We start from the raw sequence: 22,901 nt of genomic DNA, 5'->3' as shown, positions 1-22,901 counted from the left end.
CAGACGCTGTTCAGCTCCACTGTGCTGCCGGGGCCCCAGAGGGGGGAGCGCCCGGGGGCGGCAGGTGGGGCCAAGGGAGAGACCTGGCCCCAAAACTGCTGGAGCCGCGCAGGCCACATTGGGGAGGCTCAGCCTGCAGGCCAGGAGTTTGAGACCCCTGCACTAGAAGAATGGAATATTAAAGGACTAATGAGTATTATACTGTTCCAATTTACATTCTTCCAGTGGCTCTACATTTTGCCTTGCTAATTTTTTTTTTAAACTGTCTCCTATCTTCAGATATGGCAGCTACTTTTCCTCTTCACAAGTCTAGAGAAAAAAAAAAAAAAAAAAAAGGTGGTGAATGAGCCAGTAGGAGGCAAAAAGGGTTATAGAAGAGGAGACTTAACAGCAATCATGAATTTAAAACATTTTTATATAAAGATTTATTCCTCTTGAAAAAAAAAAGTCTTAGAGAATAGGAAACGAATAATCCACTTGAAATACACAACAGAACAAGCAGCTACTGTGCATGGAGGGGATTGGGAGGAACACTTCTCAGTTAATCCTGAGCCAAAACCTAAATGGAGAATAGTTATACAAGGATTTCAGCTCCTTTAGGATCGATTAGTATTTTTCCATGTATACCACATCCACTGCAAGAGCACCATGGAACAATTATGCAAAATTATACCTTATCTTTCCTGCCTGCCTAGTAGAGACAGACTATCCCAGCCCAGAACCTTAAGATGCTGCATTTTAATAAATGTTATTTATCATTTTTGCCTCATGTCTTGAGGCAACAGCTAACAAAATGGCTAGTCATTCTTAGTAGGTAACATACACAGTAGTAAATAATGAATACTATTTCCTGCCCTATAGCATTCTTTCAATATATGACAACAGCAGCAATACCACTAAAATATTTTAAGTTGAGCTGCTGAAAATACAGATCCCACTGCATCTTCTATTGATACATAAGAGCCCTGATGTTAGTCCAGTTTTTTTGAGCCCTCTTCATCTCAGCCTCATTGCCAACAAATATACCTGAATTCATTAAGCAAATGTGAATTAAAAGCTCCTTGATTATTTTAACCTAACAGGTTTTCCTGATTCACTGACAGCATATGCAACACCACCACAGAAAGGCCGTTCACAAACGGCCATTTTTTTAGTGGCAAAAATCCATGGTATGGCTACCAGTGATCTAGACAGTAGCTGCAATTAGACTATTAACTATAGATCAGACTAAACTGAAGTTAGGTAATCTCTTGCTACACTAGCTTAAGTTTAGTAATTAACGTTGCATTTTGGTGGAAGACAGAGCTAGAAAGAAGGAGGAAGAAAATCGCTTGTAGGAAAGTTTTTCTACCAGTTATGCCTAACCTTGCATATCTACAGGGATCTCCAAATGCTTTAAAACCTTCAACGAATTGGAGCCCCACACTTCTGTCTGGTATCATTCTGGTTTTACAGAGGAGGAAACTAAGGCAGAAAACATTAGTGACTTCTCAAATAATAAAAGTCAGTGGCAGAGCCAGATACACAACCCATATCTAACTTCCAACCCTGTGCTTTAGCCACCAGATATTCCTGCCCTCACAAAATAAAGTTATATCACCAATTGCATCAATATTTTATGTAGCTAGAGACAGTTTTGCAACGCAGAAGTATGCTAGTTTATTTTAAAGAAAACTTCTTTAAAAGCACCTTTGCTAGGATACCTGTTCTCACTGCTTTGCTTTTTTAATTCTTTCTAGGAGAGTCTGGTGAAGTGAGGGTTCCCTACGGACAGTACCAATACAGTAGGCTGTGCTTCCCCAAACAGCCTGGCCCCCGCCCCCTATCCACCCCCTCCCACTTCCTGCCCCCGACTGCCCCCCTCACAACCCCCAACCCATCCAACCCCCCCTGCTCCTTGTCCCCATACCTCCCGGGACCCCCACCCCCTATCCAACCCCCCTGCTCCCTGTCCCCTATCCACACCCTCACCCCCTGACAGCCCCCCGGGACTCCCACCCCCTATCCAACCACCCTCTGCTCCTCATCCCCGACCACCTCCTCCCAGGATCCCCCGCCCCTAACTTCCCCCGGGATCCCACCCCCTTATCCAACCCCCCCCGTTCCCCATCCCCTGACAGCCCCCCCAGAACCTCCACCCCATCCAACCGCCCTATCCTCCCTGACTGCCTCCCAGGATCCCCCGCTCCCTTACCCAACCCCCCAACTCCCTTACCAGCGGGCCAGAGCACGGCCAGCGCAGCGGCATGGCTGCAGGGGAAGGGGGACAGCAGGGGAAGGGCCGGGGACTAGCCTTCCCGTCCGGGAGCTCAGGGGTCAGGCAGGACGGTCTCATGGGTTGGATATGGCCCGCGGGCCGTAGTTTTCCCACATCTGCAGTAGGTGATTATAATGTGACATCACACCCCATATTCTTCATAGAAATATGGATATGATATGAATATGGCATACCCAAGATATACTTTATGCAAGATGGCTCGTGTAAGGTATCATTGGAAAGGTTATAATTTACTGAATGTAATTATCCAATTTCTATGCATGTATCATTTCTGTATCTGAAATTAGGCATATTGACTATGTAACAATTACGTGTGTGTTTGTGTGTGTGTCACCCACCAGACAACCCGCCATCACAGCCTTGATGGGCCATTAGGAAGAAACAACAAGACTGTGAAGATACTAATCTCTCGCCTTCCTGAGATGTAGCTGTGACACTACCAGGTCAGGTGATAAGATCACCTGATACAAAATACCACCTTGGACACCGCTGATACTTTTCCTCGTACAGGGATCAAACAAAGGTTTCCTGCCTTAGGCAAGTCCTTTTTAAGGCTGGGGAGGGGGTTGATCTAGACTCTCCTCTATGGTCTACCCAAGAAGAAAGATGCTGAAAGTACCTGAAGGGACAAAGGAACCAACCTGAGAGGAAAGGCAGGGGTGAGTTCAGACTGAGACAGGGATCCAGTCTGTAAGAAGAAATAACTGGAACTCTAAGCTACAGAAACACTGCAACTTGCCTACAACAACATTTAAGGTGAGAAATTACTTCTTGAAATTAATCTCTAAGATCTTAAGCTTAATATGCATGTTTTGTTTTATTTGCTCAAAATCTGTTTTGTTCTGTTTGCTATCCCCTATTATCACGTAACATCTGCCTTTTATTGTCAATACATTTGTTTTGTTTATTATTAAAACCAGTTTGTGCAATTTCTAACTGGGGGGGGGGGGAGAGAGCAAGAAGTTGTGCATCTCTCTTCACATTGAGAAAGAGGGCCAATTTTTAGGAGCTTGCACTGTGCAAATCTTTCTATACAGCGCAAGACAGTATTATTTGGGGTTTATTCCCCAAAGGGGGGTGTGCACGTGAGTGCTGGGTGAGTCCTCTCACACAGAGCTGACTTCACTCTGTGTCTGCAGCTGGGTGTGGCCCTACCTGTGTGTGTGCGGCAAGAGGCCGGAGAGCCTAATTCAGCAAAACAGGGAAGGGAATCCAGGCTGGTGGAGCAGGAGGGGCTCAGTGAAACCCCAGTACATCAGGTGGCATCTAAGAAGGGTGTGTGTGTGTGTGTGGGGGGGGGGGGTGTCTAACCAGTCACAACTACCCTCTGCTTTTCAGGCCTTTATTAGCATCAGAGCATGATGCTATTACGCAGTCATGCAGATGGCAGCTACTTTCATTCATACACGCTACAATTTTAAAGAGTTGTGCAACTCAGTCAGTATATTAACGCTAAGTTTTATAGACTGATAAATCTTTCAGAAATTTTTCTAAAAGAATAAGTGCTTATTCCTCACTCCTCTGCAGCAGTTTCTAGTAGCTGTACAGGAGCCACAGGTGGCATAGCAGCAACCTAAGGAGCCCTACAGTCCCTCCCATTGCAAGCTCCGGTGCAGGTACATGCCATAGCACTGAGCCCTCAAGGGCTGCTTTAACTTATGCCAGGGGCTGTTTGAGGCCCTGCAGTAGGCCAGAATCCAGGGAGCGTAATGGGCATTTAAAGCCACCTTTGGTCCCCCTTCTCCCTGAACTGAGCCTTCTGTGCTCTGCCTCAGGAGGCACAGAACCTGCCCCCTTTGTTTTGTAAGAACTCTGGGTCAGATAGCAAGAGGTCTCGGAAGCAATTTTTGTGATCCTGGGCTTTGGTATCCCAGAAGAAAGCACTTACCCTGTTATGAAACTTGGCACTACGATAAGACTTCTGTGACAAATTGAAGACCGTGTAGTGGTCAGGATGTCGTGAATCTAAGAACGTCCGCACATCTTCAATGTGATTCCTGAACCCCAGTTCAACCCCTTCAGCAGGAAAAGACATAACTGTCGAGACCAAACACAAGAGTGAGTACGGACCACAACAGGGTTCAGAAGTTGGTTCATAAACACAGATTACCACAGACAGCATCATTTCATTTACAAAAGTGACTGACACTTACCAATGATTCTTGAGGTAACATAAGAAATATCTAGCTCTCCCTTGGTGTAACTAAAGGAAAGAAAGCAGGGAAGACACATGTTAACATACACACCTACATACAGAAGCCAAGACAACAATGTTTCTCCACAAAGACTCACTTCAGATTAAGTATGGATAACAGATGAGACAAACTACTTAGTACACTGGAAGTTAAGTCTAAACAAGACAGAAGTAGAGTTTTAAAATGTTGCTTTCCAACAATGGACTGAACAACCTTTTTATAGCCAACTGTCTTTACCCCATTGCCTTCTTTTTTCTCAAAAGAGCATCCTCCACTTCTCATTATCATTATCTGCCTTGACTTCAATTTCTAATGGAAATTTTTGAGCAACCTGCACAGTCAGTAACTTCCACAGACACCTGAAAGCCTCTCCTAAGATCATGAACTATGCAGTGCTCTGCCAGCTCAGAGTTATCCCAGAATACACAGTGTACACCACAAGGCGGCACCAGAGCACAGTGCATAGCTGAGGTGCGGTCAGCAGCAGTGACCAACAGCATGCAACAAGTCAACAGAATTCTCTTAAAAGGTAGCGGTCAAGAATGGATTTAAGGATGGGAACAATAAGGGGAGCTGAATAGGGAGAAGTGAGATGTTAGCGAGAGGTTGTCGTCTCATGTTGAGCAGCAGATGGGTGAGGGAACAGAGGTCAGTCAGTTGGGAGAATCGGTATTTAAAAAGACAAAAACGGTCTGCAGAGGATAGAAGTGGGATTGCACAAGGGATATAGAGGTAAGAGTAGTAAAGAGACTTGGAGAAGAGAATGGATAGGAAAAGCCCATTCAGATGTTCAGGATCTCTGACATTCACTCATCTCAAGGTTACAAATCCTGCTTTAGTGGTCTTAGCTTCATTTAAACCATATACCCAATTATAAGGCTGACTCATTCATAAAGGTCACATCAAACAAAGAAAAGAAAAGAAAAGAAAAGCTTTCTAGATAAACTGGTCTTTTTCCAGGTTCTTTGTCCAATGCCAGTTAAGAACAAAGTAGTTTCCTTCCCACTAACATCCTGCAGCTACAGTATTTGTTTTACCTGCGTTGAGAGGCTTTGGTTGTACTATACCTGGCAACAGATTGCATAACTTTTGAAGAGGTATCTTTTAGGGTGTCCTTCAGGTTATCCTTCAAGTTGCTGAAGAGTCGCCCTGCTCCTCCTTTCACCATGTCTAGTAAGCCTCCCCCATAGGTGGATTCCATATCTGGCGATGATGCCCCTTAAAAAAAAAAAAAAAAAAAAAAAGTCACACAGATGTCACTCATTCAAAACAAAGAACATACTGCCAACAGGCACTCTGCTTTAGCCTCATGGTAACACAGCTGAGTGCTTTGCTTAAGATCAGGAAACAGGTTACTCTCACTGGTCTCCAGCGAAATATCGATTTTCAGAGTTGTGGAAGCACTCCTGCTGGCCAAGGTGAAGATTTTTAGGAGTTGCCAGCATTGTGTGCAAGGCATCAGGTTGACAGTCTATAGCAGGGGTGGCCAAACCCCGGCTCTTTTGCAGTTAAAGTGCAGCTCCCGGAGCCTTCCACACCCCACCATTCTCTGCCTACCAGGGGGAGGAGGGGTGCTCAGGGCTTCTGCCCTGCGGCAGGGTGGGGCTAGGAGCTTCTGCCAGAGACAACTGCTGACTGTAAGAGTGGGGGGGGGTGCACAATTTGAAGGTTCAGACCTCCTAACAGCTTGAGTCACACTCACCCAGGCACACTCCCCCTCTTTCCCTCAGTGGCCCCTTCCTGCAGCTCCCAGGTGTTTGCTGCTGCCTCTCCCTGCAGAGCTAACAGCTGGGAGCTGCAAGGAGGGGGTCTCTGCTTTAGCTCCTTGGGGAGAGGCAGCAGCAAAAGAAGCTGAAGCCCCAAGCTTCAGCAGGTGCCACCCGCAGGGCTGAAGCCCGGAGCCCCAGCAGGTGTGTCCCAGCTCTCGAACGTCTGACGATGGTCATATGCGGCTTGAAGGGTCAGTAAGTTTGGCCTCCCCTGGTCTATAGAATAGGCACAGTATGGGCAAGAGCAGTACAAGCTATGCTACTTTTTGCCTCAACCCAGCCTCCGGGTACAAGCAGAATTCAGTTTCCATCAAGGTTGCCCTTCCTGTAACGGACTTCTCTACCATGAAATCGAGGCAACAATCTCAGCAACTCTTATCACAGCTGACGTGGTCACCAGCCTGAATGCATCTCAGAAGTCCCAGGCTCAGTCTCCCAATCCCTGAACATCTAGTCTCCTATGAGAAATACAAACCAATAGCTTTTCTATTCTCTGCCTTCTACCCTCGTAATACACGCAGTATGCAAGAGGGGATGATAGTAGGCATCCCATTTCACAGACAGGGTATCTTGGGAGTGGAGATAGTCATGGGGTTACGTGTTCCTGGCAATATCCGTTGTCAACAGGCAAGGTAGGTGTTTCAATTTTACTGGGGGAGGGCGAGCAGAAGGGACATGTTTGTGGATTTTATTAAAATCATATATGTTTGTTCAACACCCTGCATAATGGGCCTTGGACTAGATTGGGACATTAATGTAATGTAAACAATAAGAAGAGGCATGTCTTCACAGTTGTGATTTAATGCTAAGAAGCCAATAGGATACAGTGAATGTTCCAGAGCAAAACAAAACAGAGTGTTAGTATGGTGGGTTAGGGTTATGCAATGTGTTCTTATACACAGTATATCCTTCACGTCACAAATTTAAAAAAAAAAAAGTGATTTGATATTTATTTTTATTGTAATCATCAATAATTAAGTTATGAAAATCTTTGTTATGGATGCAGAATCTCTGTTAATTTCCAGCTGAGAGTATTGTTCTGGAAGGGACTTCCAATTCTGTTACAGATTGCAGTACACAGGTTCTTTTATTTCATTCTGCAACTGAACTGCAAAGCATCAGTCTAGCAAAAGATTTAAAAATCCTTTGATTATCTATAATTAAGGCTACGTTTTAGTCACAGGTATTTTTAGTAAAAGTCATGGACAGGTCACAAACAGTACACAAAAATTCAGGCCTGTGACCTGTCATAGAATATCATGGTTGGAAGGGACCTCAGGAGATCATCTAGTCCAACCCCCTGCTCAAAGCAGGACCAATCCCCAACTAAATCATCCCAGCCAGGGCTTTGTCAAGCCAGGCCTTAAAAACCTCTAAGGAAGGAGATTCCACCACCTTGTATTATACAGCCCTGACTGACAATCTTGGGGAGGGGGGCAACCCAGGGGGTGCCACGGGTGAGCAACCTGGGACCTCCGTTGGTACTGAGGGGGCAGGCAGCGGCATGTGGCCTGGGACCCGCTGGTACTGGGGCAGAGGTTTGATGGGACTATAAGGCTCCCTACCTGGCTCTGCCCTAAGCGCCAGCTTCATAGCTCCCATTGGCCAGGAACCATGGCCAATGGGAGCTACGGGGCAGTGCTTGCAGGTGGAGGCAGCACGGGGAGCTGTCTGCTAGGAGCTGAGGGAGGGGGATGGTGCCGCTTCTGGGGAGCCCCCCCCTCCCTGAGGTAAGTGCCGCCCAGAGCCCTCACCCCCTCCTGCGCCCCAACCTCCTGTCCTGAGCCTCCTCCCACACCCAAACTCCTGCTGCTGCTGGGGGTGGGGGGGTGCGGTGGCCCAAGACTGCCTCAGCAGCAGCCAGTGCAGCTGGCCCAGAGGCTGCCTGAGCTGCTCTACAAAGTAAATCCAGTTTCTACTTTGCTATAAACTACCAATCCTATGTCCCTATTTAAATAATTTACACTACACTTGCTGTTTAAAATCCAAACAGTAATGGAGACCATGTAATGAACCAATGGATCCTAAAGTTTGAAAGTTATGCTATTATTGCCCTTTATCTAAGGCATGTTTAGCATATGGTACTGTGGTAGTTTCGGAATAGTTAGAATGGGATCCCCTACAGAAGCTGTAAAATTTAAGACTGGTCAGCTGATACTTCTGCTCATTAGAGAGCTTTGCCGGTGCTTCTTACTACCTTTGGAAGGTAGATACTACTCCCTTCCACCCCCCACACTTCTAAATAGCCATATGGTAGTAAGAGACTGATTAAAGTAAAGTGTTAGCTTTCAATTGAAGTAAGGTGAGCATATGACAGGGGAATATGGAAGAACAGTACAGAGAGATGAACATCTGATATTTCTAACATATAAGAAAGTGGGAGGTAGTTTTGTACTCAAAGATACTCTTGGTTTTTTCAATTCACCTTTAAGAGAACCGAGGGGAGACAGTAGAGAACATGGAAATAGAAGAAGTAGCTGAACATAGGTGGTAGTCAACCTTTGAAATTTATTTGCTGAAGGAACTAAAAGAACACACTGAAAAGGCTGACCAAAAATAAATATGCGCAACAGTTAGAAAGTGAATGCCTGGGGAGGTGAGAGAGGAGAGAGACTTTCTTAAAAGAGAATCTAAAAGCGATCTTCATGGAGAAGAAAATTAAGACTGATGCAAAGGTAGAACAAATAAGTCCATATGTGCTACAGATAGCCATGGTGCTGGAAAAGAATTGAAGAAGAAACTCAAGTTGTTACCACTGAAAAGCTTAGGGCTGGTCTACACTAACCCCCCAATTTGAACTAAGATACGCAACTTCAGCTACGTGAATAACGTAGCTGAAGTCGACGTACCTTAGTTCGAACTTATCGCGGTCCAGACGCGGCAGGCAGGCTCCCCCGTCGACTCCGCGTACTCCTCTCGCCGAGCAGGAGTACCGGAGTCGACGGCGAGCACTTCTGGGTTCGATTTATCGCGTCCAGACAAGACGCGATAAATCGAACCCAGAAGTTCGAGTGCTTGCCGCCGAGCCAGCAGGTAAGTATAGACGTACCCTTAGATAGTTGGTGTCAAGCAACTGAGGGCATAGAACCAATAATGAAGGTTCAACAATGGGCAGTTATCACAGTTATCCATCCTACACACATTGAGAAGCCTACATTACACCAGCACTTTGACATAAAATCTTGGTAGTTACTGGACCCAGTATCTTCTAGTCAGTGAATTGGAAGTGTCCTATGATCCGACAGATAAAGCGAATTTCCTAGTTACGAGATACAGTGCAGATCACTCAGACAATTTACAAGAGAACAAAGTGACATTTCATTCCAGAGATAGTGTATCTTGAAGCTCTCTCTTTCTACTGCACATTATCCTTTAATTATAGAGAATATATATATCTTCATCAGCAGCTACTCTGTCCCTGGCAAACACTCTCTCCCAAAGCCATGTAAAAGCATAAAAGTGTTTAAAACCAGAACAAATCAGTATCACTGAGCAGAAGTGATAGAGCATCTCACATGCTAAGCAAACAACGGATACTGAAACCAGGAATTAATCCATGATAAAAAAAGGACTGTAAAACGACAGTCTGCTCAGGTAATTTCTACATAGTCATTTCTTTTTATGGAAATAGAAATCCCAGATTTTTTGGCTTGTTTGTCTTATACATGCTAACTAGTGGGGCAATATTTTTTACTGTTGAAAAAGAGAAAGCTGATTCTGCAAGTGCAGACATTAATTTTTAAAAAATATTAGCTATATCATACCACGAGTCTGAATTAACCAGGATAAATATTGAGAGAGACCAGGTGGATGAGGTAATATCTTTTATTGGACCAACTTCTGTTGGTGGAAGGGAAAAAGCTTTTGAGCTTCACAGAGCTCTTCTTCTGGTTACCTTCTCTTCTCCTGCGTATCCATGTTAGCTTGGATCTGAAGCTAGACAAACTAGCATGGACACTCTGGACACCTTTTCCAGGCCTAAGGAAGAGCTCTGTGAAGCTCAAAAGTCTGTCCCTTCCACCAACAGAGGTTGGTCCAATATTATATAACATCACCTATCTTATCTCTTTCAGATCCTGGGACCAATACAGCTACAACACTGCAAACAGGATAAATATTGTCGTATTTGCACCATCTGAACAAGACATTAAGTTATCCCAAGAAGCTTGCAAGTTATATCCCACCAGCCTCTCCTGTTGCAACCGTCAAGCAAGTCTAGTGTCAACTACCGCCATCATTGATCAGCCAGCCAGATGCCACTTCTGGGAGCGCATTTGTCATAAAAAACAGGATATACAGCCTATCTTCAAAGGCTTGCTTATATGATGCATATAAACCTCAGTGACCAGCAGACGACAGAGTTAGGGCTTGTCTACACTGCAACGTTGTCGACAAAACTTTGGTCTTTCACGGGTACTTAAAAAAGCCCCCCCGCGAAAGACAAAAGTTTTGCCGAAGCAAGTGGCAGTGTGAACGCAGTTTGTTGGCAGGAGCGCTCTCCTGCCGACACAGCTAACGCCACTCACGGGGCTGGAAGTATTTTGTCGGCAAAAGTACAGACAAAATACTGACAAAGCGTTCACACACGCCAACTTTTAGTGACAAGGCTGTGTCGACACAGCCTTGTCGCTAAAAGCTGCGTAGTGTAGACAAGGCCTTAGCGTCCTAACCACTATCCACAAAACTCTGTTCCATTCTGTAGAAATCAATAGAACTTCAGCAGTACTGTACCTACTGTTACTCTTTTCTTTTTAAATGGAAATCATCAGAATGTTTGAGGAAGGAATTAAGCAGATTTTAAAAAAGCAACATAACTTAGATTCAATTGACAACCTCTGCTAAAACTCCACTTAATTATGGTTTTCAAAACTGTTAATTAGAAGAATCATCAGTAGCCCTGGTGCAGTTCTAATGAAGACAATCAACAACCAAGGATCATATACTTCTCAATATAAGCTGCTCTCTGATTACCAGAGGGAATGATTCAGACCCTAACATACAGCTCAACAGATTGACACATGCTTGGTAGGGATGCACAGTTTGTAGCATAATGTTCTTTCAGCATTCAGAAGAATCTATATAAAACTAGAATACAAGATAATTAATATTTGGCAATAAGCATCTTCCTTAACATGTGAAGGCAGCAGGCACATTTTGTAGCGTTGTTTGCACAGACTGTACATTACCAGTGTGGGGAACTAGGCTGCTGCATAAGACCATGAGATTTTTTTTTTCCCCAGGAAGGAGCAATTGCGTCGCAAGTGCCTATTTGCTTATGCTTTAACAATATTAGAAGTATTAATTAAAACCCATAAACATATATGTGAAATTCAGTGTTAAAACCTAGTAACGTTTTATTCTACAATGTTAGGAGTGTGCCAATGTATCGTCATAAAAATACACCCCTGCAAGTTAGAATGGCAGGAGTACCCCACCTGGCCTTCAATCCAATATTCTGCACATTTACTCATAGCAATCCAGTTAACTTTGACCTTGTGTTAAATTACTGTCTAGTGATCTTATCCTTGTTTGTGAAGAACTGATTCTTGCTGAGTATGAGATTTTTGTTCTGTATGCAGCAGGAATCCTTTACTAATTCAATTATTGGATAGTCACTGAAAAGCTTAAGTATTTCAGAGAGATTGTCACTTGACAGCTTCTAGCTCTGTATAATTTGGTCATTAGTTGTGATACAAGTTTTAGTCAAGGTATTTTGCCAACCATGACTTTTTACTTTTCCTAATAATGATGAAGCCTTTAATAGTGTTTTTAATGCACGTGTAATGTAAAATGCTAGCGAAACAGAAGCTAACATGCCTCCCCTTTAAAAAAAAAAAAAATTGTATTAGCAATGACAATTTTTCCATCTTCTCACTTTTAAGATTTCCACATCAGTGGCTCAGACTGGTAAAGTGACAGTTTCGTTCGTTTAGTTGACAAGTTCAAACATTCATCTGTCAGAGAGAAAATGAATGCATTCATTTTCAACAGGCAGCCTTTCATTCTGAAGTTACCATGCGCTCATATTATCAGGCATACGTACCAGCTATTTATAATACAGCACTACTATAGTTATAGGCACCCTACCATATGGGATATCAGCCACTCCCCGATTAACCTACAAAAAGGGATGCAGTTGTTACTTTTAAATTTCTGCTAATTGCATCAGGTGTCTGCTTGGTTCTTGTCCAAGATAATCCCCTTGTGATAACCAAATAAAACTGATAAACCCCCATTCAGATCTCCCTCCCTGCTCCCCCCAAAAAATGTTAAGAGGTGCTGCTGCTCCTGGCAGTGTCCTTTACTGTCACTTACAATAAGGCAAGGCACTCAGCATGCTATAGCACAGTTAAAGGTATGAAAACAGTGCAAAGTCAAATAAAAGGGAGCCTTCTAAAAAGAGTGGGAGCTCATGCAGGAGTGGACTGATTGCAACTGAAAAGGTGGACAGACATTTATAAAGGGGGAACAGTTCTGCCCCCCGGATGCCTCACAGAAATACAAAATACAACTCCTGGAATACTGGTGCCCATTTTTGGCTGGGATGCTGAAGTTGCATCATACTGGGGGACCAGTCAATTCACCTTTAACCAACATAGATCCCTAGCCCAGCATTTTCTCTTGGATGGCACCAAACTGGTGCCGGGGGTCACAGGGAAAGCCCCATGACCCTAAATCAATTCCAATCGCACCACTACAAATATGCTGCTGTGGGTAAAGAGATGGGCAGCTCCTTGAAACTCCCCTTCTCTCCCTGCTCCTGATACAGCATCTAAATATAGCTGGCCACAGGAGCCATTCATGTACAGGATTAAAGGTGCAGGAAGCAGTGCCCTATTCCACGCTTTCTGCTTCTACTCTCACACTACCCCATTTTGCTGAGAGAGCAGGAGTCCCAGCCTCCAGATACACCAATGGATCTTCCCTGGCATCAAACAGCATATACCCTTTGGGGAGAGAAGGGACAGGAGGAGCAACAGAGGAAGAGGAGACCAAAGAACAACAACAATTCATTCAAAGTGGAAGGAAGACAAGATGAGAAAGATTTGAGTCAGAAGGGAAGAGAAGGAACAGATGGAGTTCTACTGAACCACATCCTGGTATGATGGGATAGACTGGAGGAGCGATGGCCTAGTGGACAGAGACCTGAGCCCAATTCCCAGCTCAGCCACAGATTTCCTCTATGACTTGGGAAAGTCATTTAATCTACCCTGTGCCTCAGTTCCCCATCTGTAAAATGGGGATACCATCACCTCACAGGCGTGAGGAGGATAAAAGTCATTAATGACCAAGGCACACTGATGCTACAGTGATGAGGACCACGTAAACACCTGGACAGTGAGGCATCACCAACAGCAACACAAGGGTCAGGAACTACCGCCCTTCCCTCACCTTTAAACTTCTTTTTCAAGTTTCAATTCCTTTACAATCAGTCTTATCTTGCTTATGCTCCTCTAGAGCCATTTAATTATTGGGCTCTCTCTGAAGAGGAAGAAGTCTTAAGAGTGAAAACCAACAGACCCCCCAGAGGTTAGTTAAATCTATTGTGCAAAGGTCACTGCTAGAGCTGGGACTAGAATCAGAGCTGCTGGTTCCAATCTAGTGCTCTACATACATCTTCCCTGAATGCAGGGTTCTTAGAGACACTTCTTATGTAGTGTGTTTGCAGACAGATACTAGGATAGTGACTGAGACGATAGCAGAGATGAGTTTCCTATATTTTGACAAGAAGCTTCCACAAGCAGGTCACCTCAGCCTGTGAGAAACCCAGTGTGCTAGAGATGCATGTGCTGGCAGCAACAGGTGCAGGGCTAGGACACTTTCCCATTTCAGTAAGGGCTTTTTCTTATACCTTAGGAAGGAAACAAAAAGCCATTAAGCAAACAAGCATTTAAAATGCACTTTGCAAACTTTCAAGAGCTAGTCTGAATATTAATGTTGATAGGACAGTATTTAACTTGAAATGGGGGGGTGAAGGCAGACATGCAAGGTCAGGAAATTAAGCCAGATAAGACCCTTCATTCAGACAACTAACAAACCAAGAAAGTCCCCTTTAAGGCAAAGGCAAACAGAAGTACACAGAAAGAGAGCAAAGGAATCAGGTTTACTTCAGCTTACCAACATCATTAGGGTACTCTCCATGGGACAGCTCCCAGTCCAGGAACATTTTTCTTCCCTGTACTCTTGCACATGCTCTCTGCTCCCTTTTGAGGGAGACTGAATAGTCACCAAGCCTCCAGGGCTAACCCCACCCTGTTCTCTTGCAGATTCCTGCAACAAGAGCAGGCAGCTGTGGTCCTTGCAGCAAGTTAACCCTTTCTCACTCACTTCCCCCAAAGAATCAGGACTGTCCTCCCTCCTGGTGCAATCTGGTCCATTTCAAAATAGGAGGGGAGGGATCTTTAGGGCTTTTTAAACATTACATTATACCCATGGATAAGCAATCACTCATAGGGATAATTTAGTATTAGCAGTATCCAAAGAGGGAGTTACTCTACCAGAAGCACAGGTATAATCACCTTAATTGTCTCTTAAATATCATGGCAAAACTTTAACAAAGAAGCTCCCAGGAGTATGCTCCAGCACCCTATGCTGAGAAAAAATATCTTCCTGTTTCCCCTAGTGGTGGTGACTCCTGTAAATTGCTGGCAGAGTATATGTTAAATTTACTGTGGCAATAAAATAGAATATAATTTAAGTCAGAGTGGGAACTACAGATCAATTCAAAAATCAAAAAATGGAAGATTTCTATTTTCTTCTACATATCAGTGCTGCTTTCATTCTGAAAGTATGAAATGCTCTAATGAATACGTGGGGTTCCATGAGAGAAGTCTGACACTCTACTTAAAGGCGCTCAGCTAGCTTTGCAAGTGACTTTGCACAGCCGGTGCTTCAGTTCCCTGACCATTTCCAAATGTCTGGCTCTTTATGCCACATTTCCCCCCGAAGTACTTCACTTTACAGATCTGGGAATTGTTTTTTCCTGAAGTCATTACCATGGCAGCATCAGGGATGTCATTTGAGTTCTGTTTTTAAACAAACTCTAAGACATACAAACACCTCTATAATTATGATCCAGCACTTCTCTTCTAAGTCAATGTTAAGCCACACAACAGCTCTGTGATACAGGCAAGAAGGGATCTAATCCTGCATTCCCTGGGCCCCCAGAGCTGCCAGTGAAATTTCTGAGTGCTTCAGTATTATCCCCATTTTTACAGAAGGGGAAAGTTAAATTTATGACTTGTTCAAGGCCATAGGGAGTGCCAATGGAGATTAGAATTGAGGATATCCTAACTCACTTCTTTCCCTTAGACTATGAGCCTTGACGCTATCTTCCATGCTTGTCACTTAGTGCCTTTCATCCGAGGATCTCAAGTCATTTTATAAACATTAATGGAAATATACAAACCCACACTTAAAATGTGAAGGTGATTGTTATTTCTAAAGGACACTTCTCTGCACAGGTGACTCCTTTCAGCCACTCATAATGGATAATATTAAGTGCTGCATTTGTCAAATATACTTGCAAGAGTAGCCATCAAAATCTAACAAGTGTTAGAGACAATCCTTTGCCCATGCCTATTTATAATTGCAAATTGGAGGTGATCAGTTATATGCTGTTCACCTCCGAGATTCATCTAATTTAAATGAGACACTTAAAGCACTAAAGTGCATAGTAGTTTTATAAATGGAACTCACTCACATTAATGAAAATTACCTGCATAAATCTCTCAGGCATCCAGGAAAGATTAGACCCTAAACTCTGCTTCTAAAGAATTAGCAAATTTGAAAGAAGAAATATTTAAGCTACAGCTTTTGCTCATTTGAGCCAGTTGCCCTTTTAATTTTTGTATTAGTTTTTCAGTATTGTTAGATTCCCTAGAATCCTTCAAACACAGGTGGACAAAACTCATAACATGTATTGCTATTATAAAGTAATACCTGAGATGCTCAGTCCCTGTCAGAAACATTACCCCATGAGCAAGATGTGCTCTGACAGAGTAGATCAGCAGAGCAGATCAGCAGAGCATAGTAATCAATTCCAGGTTTGCCTACCCTTTGGGATCCCATTACACAGGTTTCATTCCTGTACTTCTAGTAAATATCATTAAGACTTGCAAAGTGAACTTTTAAAATGGTACAACTTTTGTAGCTCCATGATGTAGCGGCTTAGCAATGTTGGAGAGGCAGTCAGCTAACAAGCCAACAGGCTGTGGTTGTTCTGCCATGACTGGTTATGTGAAGTATACAGCAGAAGGAAGAGGTTTGTTGCACTGTGGTCTAGTGCAGTGTTTTCCAAAGTAAAGTAGAGCGTGTACCCCCCACCCCCACCTCGCAGTGGAGGTGGGGGGGCATAGAGAGGTCTCAATTGTTCTCCAGAGTCTCAGCTTTCATTAGAAAGAGTCTCTAGTTAAGGTTGCAAAGAAAACCCCCAAAAAGTGACCTGAGTGGAAGTAATGCAGTGATGTTCGCTTGGGTCTGCAGACAGCCTGAGAAACAATAGTGCTGTAGTGTGAACTGCCTCCTTCTTCCCCATGCGGCTAACTCAAATGCCGATGATATTTTAAAATGTAAACATTGTTGACGTTTCATTGCTGGTCTAAGAATGCAAGAAGATCTACACAATCTACACTGAGGGACCCCTCATTTTGGGTAGGCCTTTACAGCACAAGAGGGAGCACAATTGGTTACATTCTCCTGAAGTGGGGTTCCTCTTTCAAAAGTTTGAGAAATACTGGTTGAGTGGATAATGCACTGGATTGGGAGTCAGGAGACCTGGAGGTCTATATCCAGCTCTCCCACTGATCTGCCATGTGACCTTGGGCAAGTCACTATTTGTGACAACTCTCTGCCTCTCACCCTTTGCCTTGTTCATTTTGGTTGTAATCCCTTTGGGACAGGGACACAGTATATGTTTTTACGATGGCTAGCATGAGGCGTTCCAATCTTGGTGGGGCATCTAGGTCCTACTGTAACACAAATAGGTAAGGGAATACAGCCCTTGACGAAGCACAATTGTGATTTTGATTGATTAATTTTGATCAGAGAGAGGGTTCTAACTGAAAGTTTTGATTAGCTGTTTTCTATGAAGAGTAAATGACGTTTCTGGGTACTGTTCTAGTGAAAGAGTTATAAAAGGCAGTGATTTATCATATTTCTTGGCACTAACACTTGTTTATGAAGTTACAGTCTACATCTATCAAAGCACAGATGCATTCTCTCAGACATTCATCTAGGACATAACCAGTATATTACTGGAGCACAGTTCCATGTAAAATGGAACATTAAGATCATCATCCAACTATTCCTTTATCGGTAAACATTCACACTTTTTTGAAGGTTGCAAGTGAGACAATTCTCTAGGACAGTGGTTTTAAACCTGTGGTCTGCAGACCCCTGGAGGTCTGCAGACCCACAGATTATATGTAAGATTACCAAAGGGGTCTGAAACACTGTTTGACATTTTTTAGGGGTCTGCAAATGAAAAAAAGTTGAAAACCACTTCTGTAGGAAGCTGGTAACCTAGCCAATTTACCTCTCCTCTACACCCATTCTCTCCTCCCTCTCAAACCCAAAGTCAGGAAGAAACAAGGAAAAAAACTTATCTGACTTGACTGATCGTGTCCATTTCCCTTCATAATGCAGGATAATAGTCCAAGTCAATGACAAGTCGATGATTACAAATATAAAAGTATAAGAACTGCCATACTGGGTCACCCCAGTATCCTGTTTCCAACAATAACCAGTACCAGAGCTTCAGGGGAAATGTACAGAACAGGGCAGTTCGAGTGATCCACCCCTGTCTTCCCCTCCAGGCTTCTAGCAGTCAGAGGTGTAGAGTCACCCCAAACATGCAGTTGCATCCTTGACAACCTTGGCTAATAGCCATTGATGGATCTATCCTCCATAAACTTATCTAGTTCTATTTTGAACCCATTTATACTTCTGTCCATCACAACATACCATGGCAATGAGTTCCAAAGGCTAATTGTGCATTGTGTGAAAAAGTACTTCCTCTTGTTTGTATTAAAACTGTTGCCTATTAATTTCATCAGGTGAACCCTGGTTTTTGTATTGTGGGAAAGAGTAAATAACACTTCTCTATTCACTTTTTTCCCACACCAGTCATGATTTTATAGCCCTCTATTGTATCTCCCCTTAGTCGTCTCTTTTCTAAACTGAACAGCCCTAATCTTTGTAGTCTCTCCTCATATGGAAGCCATTTCATACCCTTGATCATCTTTGTTGCCCTTCTTTGAACTTTTTCCAGTTCTATTATATCCTTTTTGAGATGGGGCAACCAGAACTGGACAGAGTAGTCAAGGTGTGGGCACACCACATCGTGATATTAAACGGATATTATATTTGATCTTAGATGAAAGTGTGTGGAGGTTGGGGGGAGAAATAAAGGATGTACAGGGACAGACAATCTAAAAATGGGTCCCTACTCACAATTTTGTCTTAAATTTCTAAGTAATGGTGGTTTAAAATAAATATATGATGGCACCAGCACCCCCTAAGTTTTAGATATGGGTAATAGGGAGGTCATGACACATCAAGGCACGTGTAATGGTGTACAGCCACAAGTGCAGGTGTAGCCTTCCAGAACGTGTGCCAAGCTTATCTCCTCTTCCACACACCCCACACCTTTTACTGTTCCTATTTATATAACCTTTCCCCACACACACTTCCAAAAAGGGAGATTCACCCATCTCTCATTTTCAAACAAGAGGCATTTCTTTACGTCCTGTGTGAATTATCTATAGTCACAGAAATGCAGAGGTCACCCAGTCCATCCCCCCACACTGAAGCGGGATTAGACTATCCCTGAGAGATGTTAGTTTAAAAAACCCAAAGTCAGGGATCGCCCAGCCTCCAGGAATGCTGCTCACTCAAATGAGGCAGTATTAATAAGTGACTTGCACACTCATCCCTAGCATTTACATCAATTTAAATATTTTGTCCAAATTCTGATTTTACTAAACTTGTAACACCCATGTTTTGGCTACACCTTTTATCTGGAGTTTTGTGTACATCAGGCAGAAACTGCCTCCAGACTTTATATATGTCCCAAATGGTTTCAATGACTGCAAAGGCAAGTTCCAGGACAGTCTACTTTTACAAATAACGTAGCTCCTTTTGGAAAGTTGTTGGGCCTTATTCTCTCCTGTAGGGGCATGAATGACTCTGCCTGAAAGGGAGAATAGGATCCCTCACAGGAGTGTTGTGCAGATAAAAGCATTAAAAAATTGCAAGGCACTTAGATATTAAGGTAATGGGGGCTATCTGAGTAACTAAAATAGAGCTCTTGACTACAGTAACACATTATTCTGTGCATAAGAAGTTGAAGAAGTATTGGCCATGGTGGCCATGTATAAATTGAAAGGTGCAGAGCATTGTTGCAGGTTCTTGCCATGCAGGACAATGCATTCTAATAGAGACTCCGAGAGAAATCGTCAATACTTGCAGGAATGAGCTTTGTTTATTATGCAGTCACTGCTAATGTACAGAAAGGCTATGTCCACTCCTAGACAGTAAGTCCTAGTGGCTAGAGCAATGGACTGGGAGTCAGGAGACCTGGGTTCTAGTCCTGGCATTGCCAGTGATCTACTAGATGACCTTTGGCAAGTCACTTTCCCCTCTCTGTGTCTCAATATCCCCACCTGTAACATGGGGATAATGATACCGCTCTCCTTTGTAAGGCACTTGGAAATCTACCAATGAAAAGTGCTACATGTGAATATTCTAGCAATTAAATTCCACATGTAATTTTTCTTCAGTTTCTTTCAATTTCAAGTCGTCGTCCCCCACCAGCTCATGTAAACATACAGCACTATAAATTCCAAGAATAATTCTTACATTTGTATACAAATTTATAAAACCAACACAGAATGACCACATAAGTAATTTTTTATGAGTAAAGCCTTAAGGTTTTATAATCAGACTGCCTACATATAAACTTCATGACATTTTTGAGAACTCTAGGAAATATTACTGCTGTTTCTTAAGAACTTTACAAGTTTGCCTTGTTGTCTAAACAATATTCCTTAACAACAACAAGCAGATATATTTTAAGGAAAGGGTACAAAATAACCCAGTGTTACAAGTGACCTGAGCAAAACATCTGCACTGTGAGCAATTCCCCTCTCCCCCCGCCTTCCCCATTGGTCATTCAAGTTTATTTATACCAAATGAAAGATTTTCCTTGTTTGTGAAATTTACATTATGATGAGCAAAATGTGTTGGCAGTCAAAGTGATTAAATGCTGAAACTTGTCAAAGCCATGAAACTTGTTTTTAAAGTTTACACTAAATCTAAAACTGAGAAAAAACAGCATGTAAAGCTACTGCCACATCACATGCAAGAAGAATCAGGCCATGCTATTCAGTGTTCAGAACAAAGAGGCTTATGAAATGGAACCTTCTCTTTTAAAAATGCAGAGACACAAAACAAAGCAGACATTGTCTGAGAGATCCTCTATCTCATTGCCAGTGATATGGAGATGTCTCTCTCCTGACTCAGTCGGGGTAAGCACCAACACACAAAGTTTAGATTTGTGGGTATGCAAATTTAAAACAGTTAAAGAAATCCTGACTTTATACTTCCAATGGATTTTAGATAATTTTCAGATTATGAATAATTTAAGAACACTGTACAAGACCAATGTGAACAGCAATTTCATTAGTTTTATTAAGCGTGTTCTTACTGTTACTTTCATATTTGTGTGTTTAACCAAACACTCATTTTCTTTCAATATTCAGCTTGCTAGTGCGAGAGAGCATCACTACACATCACAGCGGAAGCAAGAAGTTCATCTTACTCCTCCATTGCCTATTCCTCATTCTCTAACCACTTTCAGCCACCCATAAACTCTTCTCCATATTCCGTATCAGGTATTATTTTTTTCTGTATTTGTTTTATATTTTCTGTCTCTTTCCGCTTTTGCTCAAATCTTCCATTACTAATTTTGCCTTTTTTGTCCTCGTTCTAAATTCAGTCCACTCTAAGCCCTGGTCTACACTACGAGTTTAGGTCGAATTTAGCAGCATTAGATCGATTTAACCCTGCACCCGTCCACACGACTAAGCCACTTTTTTCGACTTAAAGGGCTCTTAAAATCGATTTCTGTACTCCTCCCCGACGAGGGGATTAGCGCTGAAATCGACCCTGCTGGGTCGAATTTGGGGTAGTGTGGACGCAATTCGACGGTATTGGCCTCCGGGAGCTATCCCAGAGTGCTCCATTGTGACCACTCTGGACAGCACTCTCAACTCAGATGCACTGGCCAGGTAGACAGGAAAAGCCTCACGAACTTTTGAATTTAATTTCCTGTTTGGCCAGTGTGGCGAGCTGATCAGCACAGGCCAGGCGATTTGCCTCAACCTCCCACCCTGCCATAAACGTCTCCCCCTTACTCTCACAGATATTGTGGAGCACACAGCAAGCAGTAATAACGATGGGAATATTGGTTTCACTGAGGTCTAACCGAGTCAGTAAACTGTGCCAGCGAGCTTTTAAACGTCCACCATTATGCACTTGCTCAGCCTATAGTTGAACTGCTCCTTACTACTGTCCAGGCTTCATGAGCCATGGGAGCAAGGGGTAGGCTGGGGTAGATGCGACCGCGTGGTGCTGCCGACTGGGAGAGCAGCCTGAGGCAGAAGCCTCCAGCTGGCATGATATTCCAGGCAGGACTGAATCTCCATTAGACGAAACTTAAAGAAGAGAATGACCTGGAGTCATTCCCATTTTTGTCCAGGCGCCCCCGACCGACCTCACCGAGGCCGGCCGGGAGCACCCATGTCTGCCCACGCGCCCCCGACCAACCTAACCGAGGTCGGCCAGGAGCACCCACGGGACGACGATGGCAGCTAGCAGTCGTATTGTACCGTCTGCCGTCCACAAGGCAAGGCAAGGGGATGTTGCTGTGTAGCACTGCAGTACCGCGTCTGCCAGCAGCACCCAGGAGACATATGGTGACAGTGAGCTGAGCGGGCTCCATGCTTGCCGTGGTATGTCGTCTGCACGGGTAACCCAGGAAAAAAGGTGAGAAACGATTTTTTGACGTTGCTTTCACGGAGGGAGGGAGGGAGGGAGGGGAGCCTGACGACATGTACCCAGAATGTTTTTGATCCATCAGGCACTGGGAGCTCAACCCAGAATTCCAATGGGCGGCGGAGACTGCGGGAACTGTGGGATAGCTACCACAATGCAACGCTCCGAAAGTCGATGCTAGCCTCGGTACTGTGGACGCACACCGCCGACTTAATGCGCTTAGTGGGGACACACACAATCAACTGTATCAAATCGATTTCTAAAAAAATCGACTTCTATTGAATCGACCTAATTTCGTAGACATACCCTAAGGCTGTGTACACACTACCTCTTACATCCATATAAGTTCAGCTGCGCTGCTGTAAGCTCTGTAGTGTAGCCATAGCCTAAGATTCCTCTCTGGAGGTTGGTCTTTCAGATTATTCTTGAACAAAGATAAGCAGTGAACCTATTAAAATGACATAAGGAAGTCTTGTAGTGGTGGTAGTCTGGGATGATTTTCTACTCAAAGTATGCAGCTGTAATTTGGCCCCCTGGTACATATACAAATACATTATGATACAGTTTTTAGTTACAGGATCACACACATTTCTCACTAACGCA

At 43.6% G+C, this 22,901-nt stretch overlaps 1 protein-coding gene across 1 annotated transcript in view; it reads right to left on the bottom strand.

The window, feature by feature from the left end:
- Positions 1 to 22,901, bottom strand: part of DNAJC6 (DnaJ heat shock protein family (Hsp40) member C6) — a 64,559-nt gene that overhangs the window by 34,880 nt on the left and 6,778 nt on the right. The window contains exons 2-4 of the mRNA XM_065409659.1: positions 5,541 to 5,691; positions 4,432 to 4,481; positions 4,167 to 4,315 (exon numbers count right to left, since the gene is read on the bottom strand). Coding sequence (XP_065265731.1) covers positions 4,167 to 4,315; positions 4,432 to 4,481; positions 5,541 to 5,691 — 350 coding nt within the window. The remainder of the gene's footprint in view (positions 1 to 4,166; positions 4,316 to 4,431; positions 4,482 to 5,540; positions 5,692 to 22,901) is intronic.

Source organism: Emys orbicularis, chromosome 8, assembly GCF_028017835.1.
Source record: "Emys orbicularis isolate rEmyOrb1 chromosome 8, rEmyOrb1.hap1, whole genome shotgun sequence".
Lineage (NCBI taxonomy): Eukaryota > Metazoa > Chordata > Testudines > Emydidae > Emys > Emys orbicularis.
Note: the sequence above shows the minus strand (reverse complement) of the source record. Positions and strands in the feature narration are given on the sequence as shown.